Source organism: Scyliorhinus torazame, chromosome 25, assembly GCF_047496885.1.
Source record: "Scyliorhinus torazame isolate Kashiwa2021f chromosome 25, sScyTor2.1, whole genome shotgun sequence".
Classification (NCBI taxonomy): Eukaryota; Metazoa; Chordata; class Chondrichthyes; order Carcharhiniformes; family Scyliorhinidae; genus Scyliorhinus; species Scyliorhinus torazame.
In genome coordinates, this window is record NC_092731.1 from 35,965,086 (window position 1) to 35,983,883 (window position 18,798).

The following is an 18,798-nucleotide window of genomic DNA, read 5'->3' on the forward strand; positions in this document are numbered from 1 at the left end:
GGAGAATCGCCGGGGGCTGGCGTGAATCCCGCACCCGTTGGTTGCCGAAGTCTCCGGCACCGGATATTCGGCGGGGGCGGGAATCGCGCCGGTTGGCGGGCCCCCCCGCTCGATTCTTCGGCCCGGATGGGCCGAAGTCCCGCCGCTAAAATGCCTGTCCCGCCGGCGTAAATTAAACCACCTACCTTACCGGCGGGACAAGGCGGCGTGGGCGGGCTCCGGGGTCCTGGGGGGGGATCTGGCCCCGGGGGGTGCCCCCACGGTGGCCTGGCCCACGATCGGGGCCCACCGATCTGCGGGCGGGCCTGTGCCGTGGGGGCACTCTTTCCCTTCCGCCTCCACCACAGTCTCCACCATGGCGGAGGCAGAAGAGACTCCCTCCACTGCGCATGTGTGGGAATGCCGTCAGCGGCCGCTGACGCTCCCGCGCATGCGCTGGCGGGGCACCAAAGGCCTTTTCCGCCAGCTGGCGGGGCGGAAATTCGTCCGGCGCCGACCTAGCCCCTCAATGTTGGGGCTTGGCCCCCAAAGATGCGGAGCATTCCGCACCTTTGGGGCGGCGCGATGCCCGTCTGATTTGCACCATTTTGGGCGCCAGTCGGCGGACATCGCGCCGTTTCCGGGGAATTTCGCCCCTGGTGTCCAGTTCTGGTCGCCTCATTATAGGAAGGACGTGGATGTTTTGGAGAGGGTACATAGGAGATTTACCAGGATGCTGCCTGGACTGGAGTGCATGTCTTATGAAGAAAGGTTGAGGGAGCTAGGGCTTTTTTCACTGGAGCAAAGAAGGTAGAGAGGTGACTTGATAGAGGTGTACAAGGTGATGAGAGGCATGGATAGAGTGGATAGCCAGAGACATTTTCCCAGGGTGGAAATGGCTGTCACAAGGGGACATAATTTTAAGGCGATTGGAGGAAGGTATAGGGGAGATGTCAGAAGTAGGTTCTTTACACAGAGAGTGGTGGGTGTGTGGAACGCACTGCCAGCAGAGGTGGTGGAGTCAGAGTCACTGGTACTCCTGTGCAACTAGAAATCTTTACTCTTCCAAGCAACACTACATGATGCAGCCTCGCGAATTGCTCCCGGAATATTCCACTGAATCTGATTAAATTCAAAGCAGGAATGGAAGCATTTAAATTGCCACTTCTTCATCTGTGACTATACAGAGAACAAAATGTACTGGATATGTCTGTTTTTTCGGGTTGAATCTGATGCAGAGATAACTTTTGTTTCTTTTCAAGCTGGTGTCACAAATATGCATTATGATTTAATGGCTTTCCCTGTGTTTCAGGAAAAGTGAATGGTACAAACATGGCACCTGTGGAACATGTGCTGACAGCATGTCTTGCCCAGACAAGTACTTCAGCCGTGCACTTGAGCTACGGACAAAATTCTCCATCGATAAGTGAGTTGCGCAGTTAGTGCATCAAGAGAAAGCCCAGAACTGCAAGTTTTAAAACTCTAATTAGACTCATCCAAAATACTTGTCTATTTACAACTATACCATTGAAATAGTCATAGAATCTCTACTGTGCAGAATAAGGCTAGTCGGCCCATCGAGCCTGCACCGAGCCTCCAAAAGAGCACTCTACCTAGACCCACTCCCCCGCCCTTACTTGCACATCTTTGGACACAAAGGGGTAATTGTAGCCTGGCCAATCCACCTAACCTGCACATCTTTGGACACTAAAGGGAAATTTGGTGGGATCAAGGCAGCCCCTGGGTTGGTTGGTGGGCCCGAATCGCCCGCCGCACTCAATGTGGTGGAGGATTCGGGCCCGGAGGGCGACTGTCCAAAGGCTGTCAGCCGCCCAGTGTCGGTAGAGCAGGGTGCACGAGACGCTCTGTAGCGGGGTGCGGGTCCCACTCGAGCCTGACACTGTGTCGCCCCTCACCCCCTCTGGGGGACTCCCGGAATCTGTCACATCATAAATAAAGGTTATTTTGTTTTTCTGCCTCTGTAGATAGTTCCGGCAGTGTCCGACTGGGCCCCCCTCCCCTCCACCAACACTCCGACTCCCTCCCTCCCTATCACCCTCCTTTCCCCTCTCCCCACCAGCCCCTTTCCTCTCCCTTCTGTTGGTACAGCGGCGAGGGTATCTGGTCTCTCCAGTTTAGTGCTTGTACCATTTGTTTTTTGTAGAAGCATGTTGTGAACTGTTTTAATAATCAGTATCCACCCCCCCTCCCCTATATTGGTACTGAGGAGAGGGTACCCTGTTTCTCTAAAACAAAATGAGTGTTTGTACCGTTTTGCCTTGTATATATTTTTTACTGTTTTAATAAAAAGATATGGGGCGCGATTCTCCAAAATGGAGACTAAGTGTTCGCGCCGTCGTGAACGCCGTCGCATTTCACGACAGCGCAAAATGGGCGCGGGGACTACCGATTCCGGCCCCCACAGGGCCAGCACAGCGGTTCACACCACCGCTCCAGCCTTCCTACAGCGCAAAATGGGCGCCGCACCAACCCGCGCATGCGCAGTTGGGCCGCGCCAACCCATGCATGCGCGAGGACTTCTTCAACGCTCCGACGCAACATGGCGCAGGGGTTCTGGGGCCGGAAGCGGAACAAAGTAGGCCCGGGGGAGGGGGAGAGGCCGGCCCGCCGATCGGTGAGCCCCGATCGCGGGCCAGACCCCATCGGGGGGCAACCCCCCCGGTGAAGGAGCGCTTTTACCCGCCCCACAGGCCGCCCTCCGACCCTTCACGCAGAGTTCCCGCCAGCAGTGACCAGGGGTGAACGGCGCCTGCGGGACTCTGCCGTTTCCGCGCGGCCGCTCGGCCCATCCGGGCCAGAGAATCGGCGGCCCGGCCTCGTACAGCGTCCCGCGACCGGCGCCGCGCCAAGTGCGCTGGCGCAAATGGTGCCGATTCTCCGCACCTCGGAGAATCGCGCGCCGGGGTGGCGTAGCGTGGTTCGGCGATTCTCCGGCCCAGCGCGGGGCTCGGAGAATCGCGCCCATGGCCAATCCACCTAACCTGCACATCTTTGGACTGTGGGAGGAAACCGGAGCACCGGAGGAAACCCACGCAGACACGGGGATAATGTGCAAACTCCACGCAGTCACCCGAGGCCGGAATTGAACCCAGGTCCTTGGCACTGTGAGGCAGCAGTGCTAACCGGTTGGCCACCGTGCTGCCCACAGTTGGCAAAATCCTTCCCCTCCTCAAGTTCTTGGTACCGGAAACAACTAGACATCAGAATTAAAATTGCACAAGCAAAATGGCTTCCTTCATTAAAACTAATTCTGCACACTGTAGCAGACTCCCTCTCCTGGTACGACTGTAGCTTCAAGTGCACATTGCACTTTTCAAAACACTACTCAATTACAATGTTGATGAGAGAATTGTTAGGGTAAAATGAAAGCGAGAATGTAAAAGATAATAATTTCATAGTCTTTCACTACCGTGGACATGGGTATAGGAGGAGGTATGGAGCTGGTTAGAGGGAGAAATGTGGATGGAAAAGAGCAACAGAGAAAGGCACGGTGAGAGGCAGAAAGTTACTCTTGCTGATAATCGCTCACTATGTTTATCTGTGTGTGTCAAGTTGGCTCAGTTGTTACCATTTTCACTTCTGAATCACAAAGTAGTGAATTTATTGCCCACTGCTGGATCAACATGCAGCTACTTCATGCAACTAACAAATAATCTCCCTTTAAATGAGGAAATGGACCAATGTTGCAGTGTGGGGTTCAGGTCCACCAATTCCGTAGCTGTTAAGACTGCACTATGGGGAAAGCTCTCATTAAAGATGTCATGCCTAGTTGGAAGGGTCTCAAGGCAATTAATAATTCCTGTTATCCTTATCCCATGCTATGTGAGCAGGTGCGCAATGGGATACATTGCCTGACACAATAGTTCACCCCTGCTCGGGGTATGCACCAGAACTTTAAAGGATAAATACCACTTTATTGACCTGAGGTGATATTTTGATTAGGCTGACCACTTTGAAACTAAACGAGTATCCAGTTATGAGATAAATGCTGTTCTGAAATGTCCCATTTGTCACCCACAGTGACAAGATTTTACAAGCCAATTTGTCAGTCCCATTTTAATTTACAATTGCATCAACTTAATATTTTCTCTTTTTTTCAGGTCCTTAGCTGCTGCTGGGATCAAACCTTCATGTGATTACAGTTACACGGTAAGATCTAATATCTATCCCAAAAGCATTCAGGGATTTGAATATTTATATTTGCACTGTATGGAAAGCAGCACGGCGGGGGGGGGGGGGGGGGGGGAGCATTCTGTGCTTTAACTCTGTGCTGGGTCTTTCAAAGTGCTAGCCAACCAATCCCACCTCCTTGTTCTTTCCCCAAAGTCTTGCCGCTTTCTCCCTTTTCAAGTATATATCCAATCTATTTCTCAAATGTAACAGTCAATGTGCTTCCACTGCCTCTCAGGCCCTGCATCCCAGATCATCAGAGCTCACTGCGTATTTTTAAAATACGTATCCCCTGTATTTATGGTAATTTATCTTAAATACACACTTGGGTTACCAACACTCCTTCCAATGGAATCCACGTTTCTCACATCAACTCACCTTTGCTGCACATTCCACTACCTCTAACCAAGAACATTTGCTTTATTTGTGCATTGACCACAGACGTCAATACAAAAGACTGAAACTGGCATGCACTGTTTAGCAGATAGACCTACGTTATAGATCTCATTGTGGAGTTATAGCGATTAAAGGATCAAAGTAGCATTCATGCTATATATAGCATTTGGTGCAAATTTTACAACGCTATGCATCCAGCAGGGTGCCGTCAGTGGTGAAGGCTGTAATAGAAACAGGGCTACAACATTACAGCTCCAATGTTGTGACCTGTGCTGAATTGACAGCATTGCTCCCCCTTGAGAGTGGCAGCTCACAAATTATCCCCATAATGACAATTATGAATTTGCGATGTACTCTGGGCTAGAATCACAGAATAGCAGAGCACAAGAGGGGTCGATTCAGCCCACTGAGTCTGCGCCAGTTCTTTTGAAGATCAATTCGGTCAGGACATTCCTCCCCGCCCCCATTCTTTCCACATATCGCTGCAACCTTTCTCTTTTGAGCACTTATCCAATTCCTCTTTTACTTCTGCTTCTTTCATCATTCATCTTAAATCTGTGCCCGCTGGTTGTCAACATTTCTGACACTGGAAGCACATTTTCTCTTCACTTACTCTGTGTCTTGCTTTTGAGCACCTCTGTCGAATCCTCTCTCATGTCTTCTCTGCTCGAAGGAGAGCACACCCAGTTTCTCCAGTCGATCAACACAGCTCTCATCTCCCGTCCCTGGAGCTGTTGGCATTAACTTCGTAGGCTGGACGAGAAACCATATGCTCAAAAGGTCTGAAGTCGTTGATATCCGAAATAATCTATCCCAAGTCAAACTGGATAAAATGGGCGAGTTTCACTCTTTAGAAATTTACCCATTGTTTTCAGAAATGAAGCCGCGTATATGTTCCTCACTGCGTGGGAAGTTAAGAGCTGCAGAAACGTACTCAGCCCAATGACCACCCACGAAGATCCAGCAAGTTGAGATCGACTGTTGGAGCTGTTTCCCCAGGGGTGAGTGGAGGTGAAAGTCTGTGGCAGCACAGACCAATGGAACATGCCTATTCCCCCTGGACAGATAGGGAATTATTTTAAAAGTCCCAAAAGATGTTGTTTTTCTTCATATTTATTCGTTCATGGGATGTAGACATAGGCCAAAATTTATTGTCCATCCCTAATTGCCCTTGAGAAGGTGGTGGTGAGCCACTTTCTTGAGCCGCTGCATCCATGAGGTGTAGGTACAGAGCTGTTAGGGAGGGAGTTCCAGGATTTTGACACCAGCTACAGTGGAGGTACGGCCGATATCTTTCCAAGTCAGGATGGTGTGTGGCTTGGAGGGGAACTTGCAGGTGCAACCACCATATCCTTCCAGCTGGTAGAGATCGCTGGTTTGGTAAGTGCTGTCGAAGAGCTTTGTTATGTTGCTGCAGTGCATCTTATAGATGGTACACATGGCTGCCACTGTGTGCTGGAGGGAGTGAATGTTGAAGGCAGTGGATGGGGCGCCAATCAAGCGGGCTCCTTTGTCCTGGATTGCGACGGCTTCTGCAGTGTTGTTGGAGCTCACCCATGAAAATGGACTTTCCATTACACTCCTGACTTATAAGCACCCAATTCCTACAGTGCAGAATGAGGCCACTCAGCCTATTGGGCCTGCACGGACCCTCTGAAAAAGGGTCCATCCCTCCACCCTATCCCCATAACCTGACCAAATTTGCACATCTTTGGACTGTGGGAGGAAACCGGAGCACCCGGAGGAAACCCAAGCAGACATAAGTGCAAGCTCCACACAGTCAACCGAGGCCGGAATTGAACCCAGGTCCCTGGCATGGTAGACAAGCTTTAGGATGTCAGGATGTGAATTACTCACCACAGAATTCCCAGCCTCTGATCTACTCTTGTAGTCACAGTATTTATATGACAAGGCTATTCCAGTTCAATTTCTGACGAATGGTAACCTCCAGAATGTCGACAGTGGGAGATTCAGTGATGATAATGCGATTGAATGTCAAGGGGAGATGGTTAGGCTCTCCCTTGTCGAAGATGGTTATTGCCTGGCACTTGTGTGGCGCAAATGTTACTTGCCACTTATCAGTCCATGCCTAAATGTTACCCAGGTTTTCCTTTTCGAATCCTGATCCTCTTCCCCACTATGTCGGCTAATCGAGAAATTCACAGTGCTTTCCCAGTCAGGGCAGCAAATTAAAATGACCATCACATTCCAATAGTGCTATTGGAACACAACTTGTATATGCAAAAAAAGGACCTTGTCAGCTTTGAGTGGGTGACCTTGATGTTCAGAGAGTAGCTTACGTTATGAACTGTCAGCTCTGAGGCAGATAAGTAACCTGGCCAACCTGATATCTGCCAGGTAGCTTGGGTTAAAATCAGCTCCACACGTTGACTCTTGACTCTCATTTCAGCTGCTTGTTACATCCTCATTAAACCGAACTATGGCCAATATCTAAAACCACAGCAACAGCTTCTCAGAAAAGCATGATCACAAATAGGTCAAAAAGGGCTATTTAACATGGATGGGATAAAAAGAGTCAAGAACAATACAACATTGCAAATTGACAAAGACATCATGTGCAAGTTCCAAACTGTTCAGTGAATAATGCATATTGATAATATGAAGTTATAATATAGTAAGACACTTGTTAATGTTTATTAATAAAAAAAATGTGGATTAATGTACATTTACCCACCTTGTAATTTTTGAAAATATGTTTTATCCTTTTATCAAAAATGTTCAACAACCTCTTTGTTGGAAACAAAATAAATTATCATCTGTTTGTCAGAAGTCAGTTGTGACAATTACTATCCCATGTGTCTCAAATAGTGAATTCTTAAATTTTGGAATCTCATCCTTTAGAACATACAGTGCAGGAGGAGGCCATTCGGCCCATCGAGTCTGCACCGACCCACTTAAGCCCTCACATCCACCCTATCCCCGTAGCCCAATAACCCCTCCTAACCTTTTTGGTCACTAAGGGTAATTTATCATGGCCAATCCACTTAACCTGCACGTCTTTGGACTGTGGGAGGAAACCGGAGCACCCGGAGGAAACCCACGCAGACACGGGGAGAAGGTGCAGACTCCGCACAGACAGCGGGGAATCGAACCTGGGACCCTGGCGCTGTGAAGCCACAGTGCTACCCACTTGTGCTACTGTGTTGCCCACGGGGTTTCCCAAACTTTTGCAGCTGTGGAGCCCTTTTGACCACCCAACAGGAAAGAACCCCTGAGAAACATTCTTATATGGAAAAATTAAACCACAAAAAAGGATTATTATTGCACAATAGGTACAAACATACAAAAACAAACACGAAAGATGTTTCTACGTATTGTGTAAACATTTATTGGATTAAAAATTTCTGTTATTCAGCAGATACTTCCAAGCCTCACCTTCCTTTTGTCAATTTTAATGGGAGACACTCACTGTCACCCTCACTAAAACTCCCACACACCCTCATTAACACTCAGTCACCCACCCACACTCACCCACCCACACTCCCTCACCCACCCTCACTAACACTCCCTCACCCACCCTCACTAACACTCCCTCACCCACCCTCACTAACACTCCCTCACCCACCCTCACTAACACTCCCTCACCCACCCTCACTAACACTCCCTCACCCACCCTCACTAACACTCCCTCACCCACCCTCACTAACACTCCCTCACCCACCCTCACTAACACCCCCTCACCCATTAACACTCCCTCACCCGCCCTCACACTCCCTCACCCACACTCCCTCACTCACACTCCCTCACTCACACTCCCTCACCCACACTCCCTCACCCACACATTAACACTCCCTCACCCACAAACACTCCCTCGTCCACTAACACTCCCTCGCCCACCCTCACTCACCCATACTCCCTCACTCACCCACCCTCACTCACTCCCTCACTCACCCACCCTCACTAACAGTCCCTCACCCGCCCTCACACTCCCTCACCCACACTCCCTCACTCACACTCCCTCACTCACCCACCCTCACTAACACTCCCTCACCCGCCCTCACACTCCCTCACCCACACCCCCTCACTCACACTCCCTCACCCACACATTAACACTCCCTCGCCCACTAACACTCCCTCACACACCCTCACTCACCCATACTCCCTCACTCACCCACCCTCACACACACTCCATCCCTCACGTACACTCCCTCACCCACCCTCACTAACACTCCTTCATCCACTCACATTCCCACACCCATGCTCTCACCCTCCTCTTGCCTCCCCATCACCCCCCCCCCCAACCTCAGCACCGGACCTACCGCGGAACCCCTGAAGGAGTCGTTAGGGAACCCCTGCCTTATCTCATTCTGGTCCTCAATTTTTCCCCCACAATCTTCATCGTCTATTTTTTTCAATCTTTTTCTTTCTCTCGCTCAGAGCTCGGTGTAGTTCCTTCACACTCTTCGAATCAACCTGAATCTGTCTTTTTCTCAATTCACAGTATGAACACATCCAGTCAGCACTGGGTTATCTGGGCACTCATGTAAACCTCCAATGTTACATTCACAAGGTAAGATGTTTATTAACTGGCCAGTTTGATCACATTAATTATTGATCGTAAGAGTAAGGAACATACGGTTTTATCCCAAAACACTAAAGATTCAACAGTTTTACATTATGGATTTGCAACGGACATTTTTATTGTAACTGCAGCGGTTAAATATATGTAATTTGCTCTTCACATTTTACATAAAGTGCCTCTTTAGCCGTTTGATGGTGTCATAGAACAGCATGCTTGTGACAGGACAGGTATTTCTTAACTTGCTGACACCCAGTGGGATGTAATTTTAGGGTGTATTAATGTGATGTTCCTTCTTTCGATGGTTTCACTGCACTTCCGTCATCGTCTCGAATACCTTTTGCACAAGAATCAACAGCCCTGTAGTTTTCTGCCCCTTCTTTGCCCTCGCTCTGCTGCTCCGATTATTTTTTCCTGTTAAAGCTATCTACCATGGTGGGATTCGAGTCAGGGACCTCAGAGCATTGCTCCAGGTTTCTGGTTTATCAGTTCAGTGACCTGGACCACCCGGCCACGGGAGACGCACATTATTTCATTTTTGAATGGTAGGTTTTTATTTACAATCATCATCTGACAGGCCTGTTCCAGGCATTGCTATTCTGGTGTGTTGCGCCAATGCACACAGGTAACGGTGCCACTGTGGCACCATCACAGGGAGTGAGCAATGGTTCTGTTACGCAATTGTTGCACGCACTCCTTGGCCTGGTCAAAGCCGGTGACCTTCTTCTCCACTGGAGGCCTTCCTTCCACCAGCTTGACGAAGTAGTGACAATAAGACTCTGTCCATGATGCCAAACATCCTTCTGCCATGGTAAGATTCCTACTCTTACTCGAGAATGACTCGGCTAGATACAGGTCCGATCTGTACTCCAGATTGCGGTTTCTTGCTGCCATTTCCTGAGTTTCCAAAAGAACATCCAGCGTAAACTTTGCTCCCTTTTTGTCACTGAACTGCAGCTGGGCGACTGCTTGGTCAAAGGTCATCCCTGGTCATTTTTGCCAGGAACCACATTTTGTCCTTGCCGTATTTGATTTGTGCCCTGCAGTGGGAAACCTCCACTGGTCTGCGAGGCTCGGGTGGAAGCTGAGGAGGATGAAGAACTCGCTTCTTCCTCTCCCAGTTCTTCGCAGGTAGAGCGAGGCTGGTGTTTATGTGGCACTGGGAGCACTGCTGCGCAATGCAAGCAATCCGGAATCAATGTGTGTCAGCAGATTCCTCACAGCCCCTGACCGTAAGGAAGCTGCCACATTCACATTATTACAAGTCAACATAGCGGGGTATTACAAGAGGTTTCCTTTTTATTTTAATTTAGAGTACCCAATTCTTATTTTCCAATTGAGGGGCAATTCAGCATGGCCAATTCACCTACACTGCACATCTTTTTGGGTTTGGGGATGAGACCCACGCAGACAAAAGAACAAAGAACAAAGACAAAGAACAAAGAACAAAGAAATGTACAGCACAGGAACAGGCCCTTCGGCCCTCCAAGCCCGTGCCGACCATACTGCCCGACTAAACTACAATCTTCTACACTTCCTGGGTCCGTATCCTTCTATTCCCATCCTATTCATATATTTGTCAAGATGCCCCTTAAATGTCCCTATCGTCCCTGCCTCCACTACCTCCTCCGGTAGTGAGTTCCAGGCACCCACTACCCTCTGCGTAAAAAACTTGCCTCGTACATCTACTCTAAACTTTGCCCCTCTCACCTTAAACCTATGCCCCCTAGTAATTGACCCCTCTACCCTGGGGAAAAGCCTCTGACTATCCACTCTGTCTATGCCCCTCATAATTTTGTATACCTCTATCAGGTCGCCCCTCAACCTCCTTCGTTCCAGTGAGAACAAACCGAGTTTATTCAATCGCTCCTCATAGCTTATGCCCTCCATACCAGGCAACATTCTGGTAAATCTCTTCTGCACCCTCTCTAAAGCCTCCACATCCTTCTGGTAGTGTGGCGACCAGAATTGAACACTATACTCCAAGTGTGGCCTAACTAAGGTTCTATACAGCTGCAACATGACTTGCCAATTCTTATACTCAATGCCCCGGCCAATGAAGGCAAGCATGCCGTATGCCTTCTTGACTACCTTCTCCACCTGTGTAGCCCCTTTCAGTGATCTGTGGACCTGTACTCCTAGATCTCTTTGACTTTCAATACTCTTGAGGGTTCTACCATTCACTGTATAATACTCTTGAGGGTTCTACCATTCACTGTATAATACTCTTGAGGGTTCTACCATTCACTACCAGACACGGGGAGAATGTGCAAACTCCACAAGGACAGTGACCGGAATCGAACCCAGGTCCTCTGTGCCGTGAGGCAGCAGTGCTAACCACTGCACCACCGTGCTGCCCATTCGAAAAGGTTTTCAATAAGCAATAATCACACCTCGGTTAAGCCTCAATGCACGTTGCTTCAAGAAAGGTCAATGTTAATGGCTGATTATGTTGTTAAAGACACACAGGTGATTGCCATTGTTTGATTAAGGGCTGGGATGAAGAGAGTCAGCTGGGACCCTGGGTAGTAGTTAGGAGGCAGAGATCTGTAAGGCTGCATCCTGTGGATCAGCCTACAATTGAGGAAATTAATTGTGTATTTTTTGTACGTGGATCCATTTAGCAGTCAGATTGTTAGCTTCCTCAGAGAGGGTGACATATTTGCACACTGTGATTTTCTGGTAGGAAAAGCTCTAAGTAATTTTAATTTGCTCCCCCAACGGCAGAAAAACCGGGGCAGGATTCTCCGTCAGCAAAAATCCTCCGCTTTGCCGGCGGCGCACTCGCACCCGCGGATTTCCCAACGGCGTGGGGTTGGCCACAATGGGAAACCTCATTGGCCGCCTGCTGGGACGGAGGATCCCGCTGCCGGCGGGGACGCGTTGCGCCAGAAAACAGGTCTGGCGGAACGGACAACCCTCCCCAGGACTTCCAACTAAAATATTACCCAGCCACAACTTCATCAGCCCATAAGCACACTTAAATCTTCTCAAACAGATCCTATATATTGTACAAACGCTAAACAGGCCAACGCCAAACAGGCCAAGGTCACAACAGTCTCTGTACTTGAACGCCATTTTAGGTCACAGAAATTTATCTGTACCAAGCTGACACGGTGAAATAGGTGCGTACAGCAATTCTTCCACTGGGTCCTATTTTTAATATTCCTCTTTCCTCCTGGGGAATCATCCAACCTTCACTGTGCACTTTGCCCAAAGGAACGTCTGAGATCAGGAATTTTCCATCTGGGAATCATGTATTGGGATAGGCGCCCCTGCAGAGTCACCAAAGAACTGTATTACCATACAGAAATATTGTGTTAGGCTTTTCCCATCTTTGATCGTGGCACTCTTCAAAGGAAAGAAACATCCGTCTATTTTACACTGCTGAGATATTAAAGTGAAAAGAACAATTGCTGCAATTCTGAAATGATAATAGAAAACGCTGGGGGGAGGGGGAGAAACTTGCATTTATATAGCAACCACCGGATGTTTCAAAGCACTTTACAGTCAATGAAGCACATTTTGAAATGTGACCACGGTATTGGATGTGCGGTGGCCGATATGCGCTCAGCAAATACCCACAGACAGCAATGTGATAATGAGCAGATAGTCTCTGCTTGCGATGTTGATTGAAAGCCAAATATTTGCAAGGGTACTGGGGGTAACTCCGCCGCTCTTCTTCAGAGTAACGTCACATGCAGGCAGATGGAACTTCGGTTTAAGGCCTGATCAAAAGGCTGTGCGGTGCTCCCTTAGTACTGCACTGGAACGTCGGCTATCTTTGTGTTCAAGTCTTGGGAGTGGGACTTGAACACAGAAGGTTGTGATTCAGAGGCGAGACTGATACCAAATGAACCACACATGTATGCAGCAGGGTGCGGGAGCCGAGGGACCTGGGTGTCTATGTGCAGAGATCATTTAAGGTGTAAGAACAGATCAGTTAATAAAGCACACAGGATCCTTGGTTTTATTAATCACGGCATAGAGTACAAGAGCTAGAAGGCTATGCTGAACTTATACAAGACACTTGTTAGACCTCTGCTGGAATATTGTGTACCTTTCTGTGCTCCACTCTATAAAGCATTGGAGTGCAGAAGAGGTTAAAAGAACGGTTCCAGTAATGAGAAACTTTATTAATGAAGATAGATTGGAGAGACTGGGTCTGATCACCTTGGAGGGAAGGAGGCTCAGTGAAGATTTGATGGAGATGTTCAAAATCATGAGGGGGCTGGGCAGAGCAGTTTGTTGTTTGTAAAACTTCAGACACATCGACCTGTTTATTATTCAAACGTTTTACCCAGGTGCCCTTATTTGCGGGATGGACAAAGGACAAGTACAAGTTTACAATTCAACCAAATTTAATATCACAGTTAAAAGTTACCCCACCCCCCCGCCGTTTAATTATCCCAACTACAATAATCTAAGAGTCTTAACAGTACCCCATGCCGATTAACTCACTGAGCTGCGGGTCCAATTCTCTGAGTCTCAGTTGTCTCAGGGCCTCCGTCCGCGGAGGTGGGCCTCGCACGCTGCTTCCTTTTGTCCTCTGGTCTGCCGTCGAATGCTCGCTGTTGCCTCTGTGCCGAGTCTTCGCTGGGGAGGGTCTTGGTGGTCGATTCTTATACCCCTCTTCGCACCTTTCCAGAAAGTTCTCTGGCCCTCAGCCAATGAGGCCTCGGGCATGGTCGCAACATCTGATGGAGTTGCCGACTGTATACCTGCAGGACACCAGAAACCCACCCCCAGGGATCCATCTCCAGATATATTATTACGGACCAGGGTTTAGAGAACACCAAAGTGTATCATGGAGCTCACCTGACCCAGAACTTTTAATAGATTTTGGTTATGGGGAGCACAAGGGCCCACTTTACAGGTGTGATGCAACAGAGATCTAAAGTACTTTTAAAATAAAACAATGTTTATTCTATGAATCCAGTTAACATTTTATAAACACACAGTAAACATCTTGGCAACTATCAACTCAAATACTTCCCCCAAAGAATACAGTACTCTATAAGTAACCCGTAAGCTTTCCTAGCAACATCCATAAGATAAATACCCTCTTTAACAAAGACAGCAGATTTAAATTCTCCACTGAGGGCAGTTATCACTTTTAAATTAGCAAGTAATCTGAAGACAATCTTTTCATGCAGAGAGAGATCAAAATTACACCTTGTTTGGCTGAATGCAGCTCCAACTCTGAGAACGAAATACTGCAGCTGCCAGCTCAAAAATGAAAGTAAAAGCAGACAGACAGCCCAGCTCCACCCACACTCTGACATCACTGCAGCTATTTGATAAACACCCCTTTCTTAAAGGTACATCCCCTACAGCTATTTGATAAACACCCATTTCTTAAAGGTACTCTCACATGACAATAATGTCTGCACGTAACCTTACTCCATATATGGTAACGGCGGGAGCTCCGTGCCAGAGTTCATCTGAGCACTCCACAACAATCGATCCATTTGAATGGGACCGATTATCTCCTGATGTCCTGTTTACAGGCCAGGCCCAGACTTGGCCCGACTGTCTGTCTCTGCTCAGTGTGTTCAAACTTGGCTATTCGAATTCCCATCAGGCCAGTCTGTGGACTGACTGCGGCTGTGACTTAAAATGTGTAATTATTAATTTAAAGTGTCCGATTATATATCGGGCCTAAAATTCAGGCCGTTGTCCATTTTACCACATGTTGATAGGGAGAAACGTGTTCCAAGTTGAGTGGGAGAAACCTGTTGTTTGTGGTGTACATCAATGATCTGAACTTAAATTTAGAGGGATGGTCACGTGGTTCGTGGGTAACACAAAAATTGGTTGGGTGGTAAATAGTGCGGAGGATAGCCGTATACTGCAGGAGGGTATCAATGGACTGGTCAGATGGGAAGAGCAGTGGCAAATGGAATTCAACCCAGAAAATTGTGAGGTAATGCACTTGGGGAAGGCGAACAAGTCAAAGATTACACTATGAATGGTAGGACCTCGGAAAGTACTGAAGATCAGAAAGACCTTGGAATGCATATCCACAGATTCCTCAAGTTAGCAGGACAGGTAGATAAGGTGGTTAGAACATAGAACATTACAGCGCAGTAAAGGCCCTTCGGCCCTCGATGTTGCGCCGACCTGTGAAACCATTCTAAAGCCCACCTACACTATTCCCTTATCGTCCATATGTCTATCCAATGACCATTTGAATGCCCTTAGTGTTGGCGAGTCCGCTACTGTTGCAGGCAGGGCATTCCACGCCCTTACTACTCTCTGAGTAAAGAACCTACCTCTGACATCTGTCCTATATCTATCTCCCCTCAATTTAAAGCTATGTCCCCTCGTGCTAGACATCACCGTCCAAGGAAAAAGGCTCTCACTGTCCACCCTATCCAATCCTCTGATCATCTTGTAAGAAGGCATATGAGATACCTGCCGTTATTAGCCAAGGCACAGAATAGAAGAGCAAGGAGGTCATTCTGCAACCGTATAAAACGCTGGTAAGGTCACAACTGGAGTACTGCCTGCAGTTCTAGTCACCACATTATAAGAAGGATGTGATTGCACTGAAGAGAGTGTAGAGGAGATTTACCACGATGCTGCCTGGGCAGGAGGATCTGAGCTATGAGGAAAGATTGAGTAGGCTAGGGCTATTTTCCTCAGAAAAGGGGACATGATAGAGGTATATAAGATTATGAGAGGCATAGATAGGGTGGATAGGAAGGCACGTTTTCCATTAGTAGAGAGGTCAATAGCCAGCGATCATAGATTTAATAAATCTAAGTAAAATGATAACGATATACAACAGTATCAGCAATCTCACCATTTCCTCTAATACTGTTTCTTTTCTTTGATTATTCAGAAACAGCAGATTCTCATGCAAATCAAAATTCCCCTAAGTAAGGACCTGTCTGCTGGCTGTCACACCGACGAGGAAAATGTTAGCAAGTCTTATAATAAACCATGTACAAAGAAGTCCGAAATATACTTGTATCCTTTCACAACGCATCCACATAATCCTTGTTCCTAAAAGGGTGCTCTTCTCTTTCCAACATTCTATTGTTTTCAGGAGGACTATGCTTTTGAGTGAACTGCATTAGACTCCGATCTTCAGAACTCTTGTTTGTAATTAAACCACAATTTGAGTTTGCTTCTCTTCTGGGCGAAACCAAATACTGCAGCATCGGTTTCCAGCGTCAGAATATTGTGTGTGGCCTATTTGAAATGACCTATTTTTCATTTATTCCAAGTGTGTGCAAACGTTAACCTGCTGGTTACAGTATTTTTAGCCTAACTGTATTACGTTTCATTTATGTTAAGCATCCAATCGCCATTGGTTTCCTGGGCAGAATTTCACGGCTCCTCCCTCAGCCAGGGTCATCCGGTCCTGCCGAAGTTGAAGAACTTTTGAACGGCTGGCCGTATATTCCAGCAAATATATATTCTGCCTGTTGTCTTTATGCATTGTCTACCCAAAGAACAAAGAAGAGTAGCACAGGAACAGACCCTGCAGCCCACCAAGCCTGTGCCGACCATGCTGCCCGTCTAACCTAAACCTTCTACACTTCTGGGGTCTGTATCCCTCTTTCCATCCTATTCATGTATTTGTCAAGACGCCCCTTAAACATCACTATCGTCCCTGCTTCCACCACCTCCTCCGGCAGCGAGTTCCAGGCACCCACTACCCTCTGTGTAAAAACACCTCCCTCGCACATCTCCTCTAAACTTTGCCCCCTGCACCTTAAACCTATGCCCCCTAGTAATTGTCTCTTCCACCCTCTGACTATCCACCCTGTCCACGCCCCCCGTAATTCTGTAGACTTCTATCAGGTCGTCCATCAACCTCCGTCGTTCCAGTGTGAACAAACCAAGTTTATCCAACCGCTCCTCATAGCTAATATCCTCCATACCAGGCAACGCCCTGGTAAACCTCTTCTGTACCCTCTCCAAAGCCTCCACATCCATCTGGTAGTGTGACGATCAGAATCAAACATTATATTCCAAGTGTACCCATTGTCCAAGTATGCCCATTGGAAAATAAGGCGAGAACTGAACGGTTGATGTTTGATAATGAAATGACACCTCCAGAAGCCTTGTTACCCGTGGTGTATATATTACCTGCCCCACTCCTAATTTGAGATGCTTACTGCTTCAGGGGCTGGTTTAGCACGGTGGGCTAAGACAGCTGGCTTGTAATGCAAAACAAGATCAGCAGCGAGAGTTCATTTCCTGTTCCAGCCTCCCTGAACAGGCACCAGAATGTGGCGGCGAGGGGCTTTTCACAATAACTTCATTGAAGCCTACTTGTGACAATAAGCAATTATTATTATTATTAATTACCTAAGAACAAACTTACCTCAAAGCAAATGTGACCTGTCGATTCTTCAACTACTTTTTTGCCTCACATGTCCACATTTTTGTTTTGTCCCTTATTTCCATTCCTTTGCACCCTCTCCCCACATTCGGCTGATTTTGGGAACACATGAAGTTGGAAGTTGACCTGAAGTTGGAAGTTGTGGGCTCGAACTCGAGTCTTACTCCTCCTGAGGGTGTGTTGTGCAACTACGCTTCCAGCAATGTGTCACCAGATTGAAGTGTTGGATTAACCATCAAGACTTGGCTGGGGGCAGCACGGTAGCATTGTGGATAGCACAATTGCTTCACAGCTCCAGGATCCCAGGTTCGATTCCGGCTTGGGTCACTGTCTGTGTGGAGTCTGCACATCCTCCCCGTGTGTGCGTGGGTTTCCTCCGGGTGCTCCGGTTTCCTCCCACAGTCCAAAGATGTGCAGGTGAGGTGGATTGGCCATGATAAATTGCCCTTAGTGTCCAAAATTGCCCTTAGTGGTGGGTGGGGTTACTGGGTTATGGGGATAGGGTGGAGGCGTTGACCTTGGGTAGGGTGCTCTTTCCAAGAGCCGGTGCAGACTCGATGGGCCGAATGGCCTCCTTCTGCACTGTAAATTCTATGAAGACTTTTCAGCACTTGCGTTTTGTCTGTGAAACACACCTTAGAATTTTTCTAATTCTGACTTTTTAGAATAAAGAAATGGGAAGTTGTATTATTATGAAGGCATGCTATTAAATCTAAGATGTACAGCTTTACCCAACACTTGACCATGGAGAGCCTGCCATATTGATACAATATATACACATTAAAAAGATCAAATCTGTTTTCTTCTTTGACTCTCATGTACTTTTTGTTCAAAAATTTGATTCAGCAATTCCTTCAATGTAAATGCTCTGTGTCTTCTGTATGCTCATGCAATAAACTGCGTATGTCAGTGGAATTTATTTATTCACTTCTATATTAAGTCAGGCTATTGAGACTTCTTAAAAACAAGTTGAAACTTTAAAAATAAATAATTGCTTTCATGCAGTTAGTCAGTTCGCCAATAGTAGGTAAACTGATTGTAGGGGGGAGTGCCCACCATATAAATCAGGAAGGTTTGGCTTTGATTCTGCAGTCTGCCAGCTGACACAGGATGCTGCAATTCCTCTCGGTTTTCCCCTTCACGGGCCAACTGATATAACCCCAACGGTTTTGCAGCCAGCTTGGAATACTTGTCCCCAATTCCACATATACTGACCTGAGTCTTTTAAAGCATTTATGCTTACTGCTCCTCCTTGCTTTAGCTGGAAAATACTACGCATGTGGACAGTGGGTAAGGATGGGATTGGGCCTGGTTACGTTGCCCTCCATGACCA

General features: G+C 47.6%; 1 protein-coding gene and 1 pseudogene across 1 annotated transcript in view; one reads left to right on the forward strand and one right to left on the reverse strand.

Annotated features, from left to right (window-relative positions):
* rnaset2l (ribonuclease T2, like) overlaps nucleotides 1-18,374 on the forward strand; it is a 63,042-nt gene extending 44,668 nt beyond the window's left edge. Inside the window, exons 7-10 of the mRNA XM_072490306.1 lie at nucleotides 1,292-1,405; nucleotides 4,101-4,149; nucleotides 9,029-9,097; nucleotides 15,954-18,374. Of these exons, the coding sequence (XP_072346407.1) occupies nucleotides 1,292-1,405; nucleotides 4,101-4,149; nucleotides 9,029-9,097; nucleotides 15,954-16,121 (400 nt within the window). The 3' untranslated portion in view covers nucleotides 16,122-18,374. The remainder of the gene's footprint in view (nucleotides 1-1,291; nucleotides 1,406-4,100; nucleotides 4,150-9,028; nucleotides 9,098-15,953) is intronic.
* LOC140402543 (large ribosomal subunit protein uL22m pseudogene) lies at nucleotides 9,755-10,118 on the reverse strand (annotated as a pseudogene).
* Nucleotides 18,375-18,798: the final 424 nt, after the last annotated feature.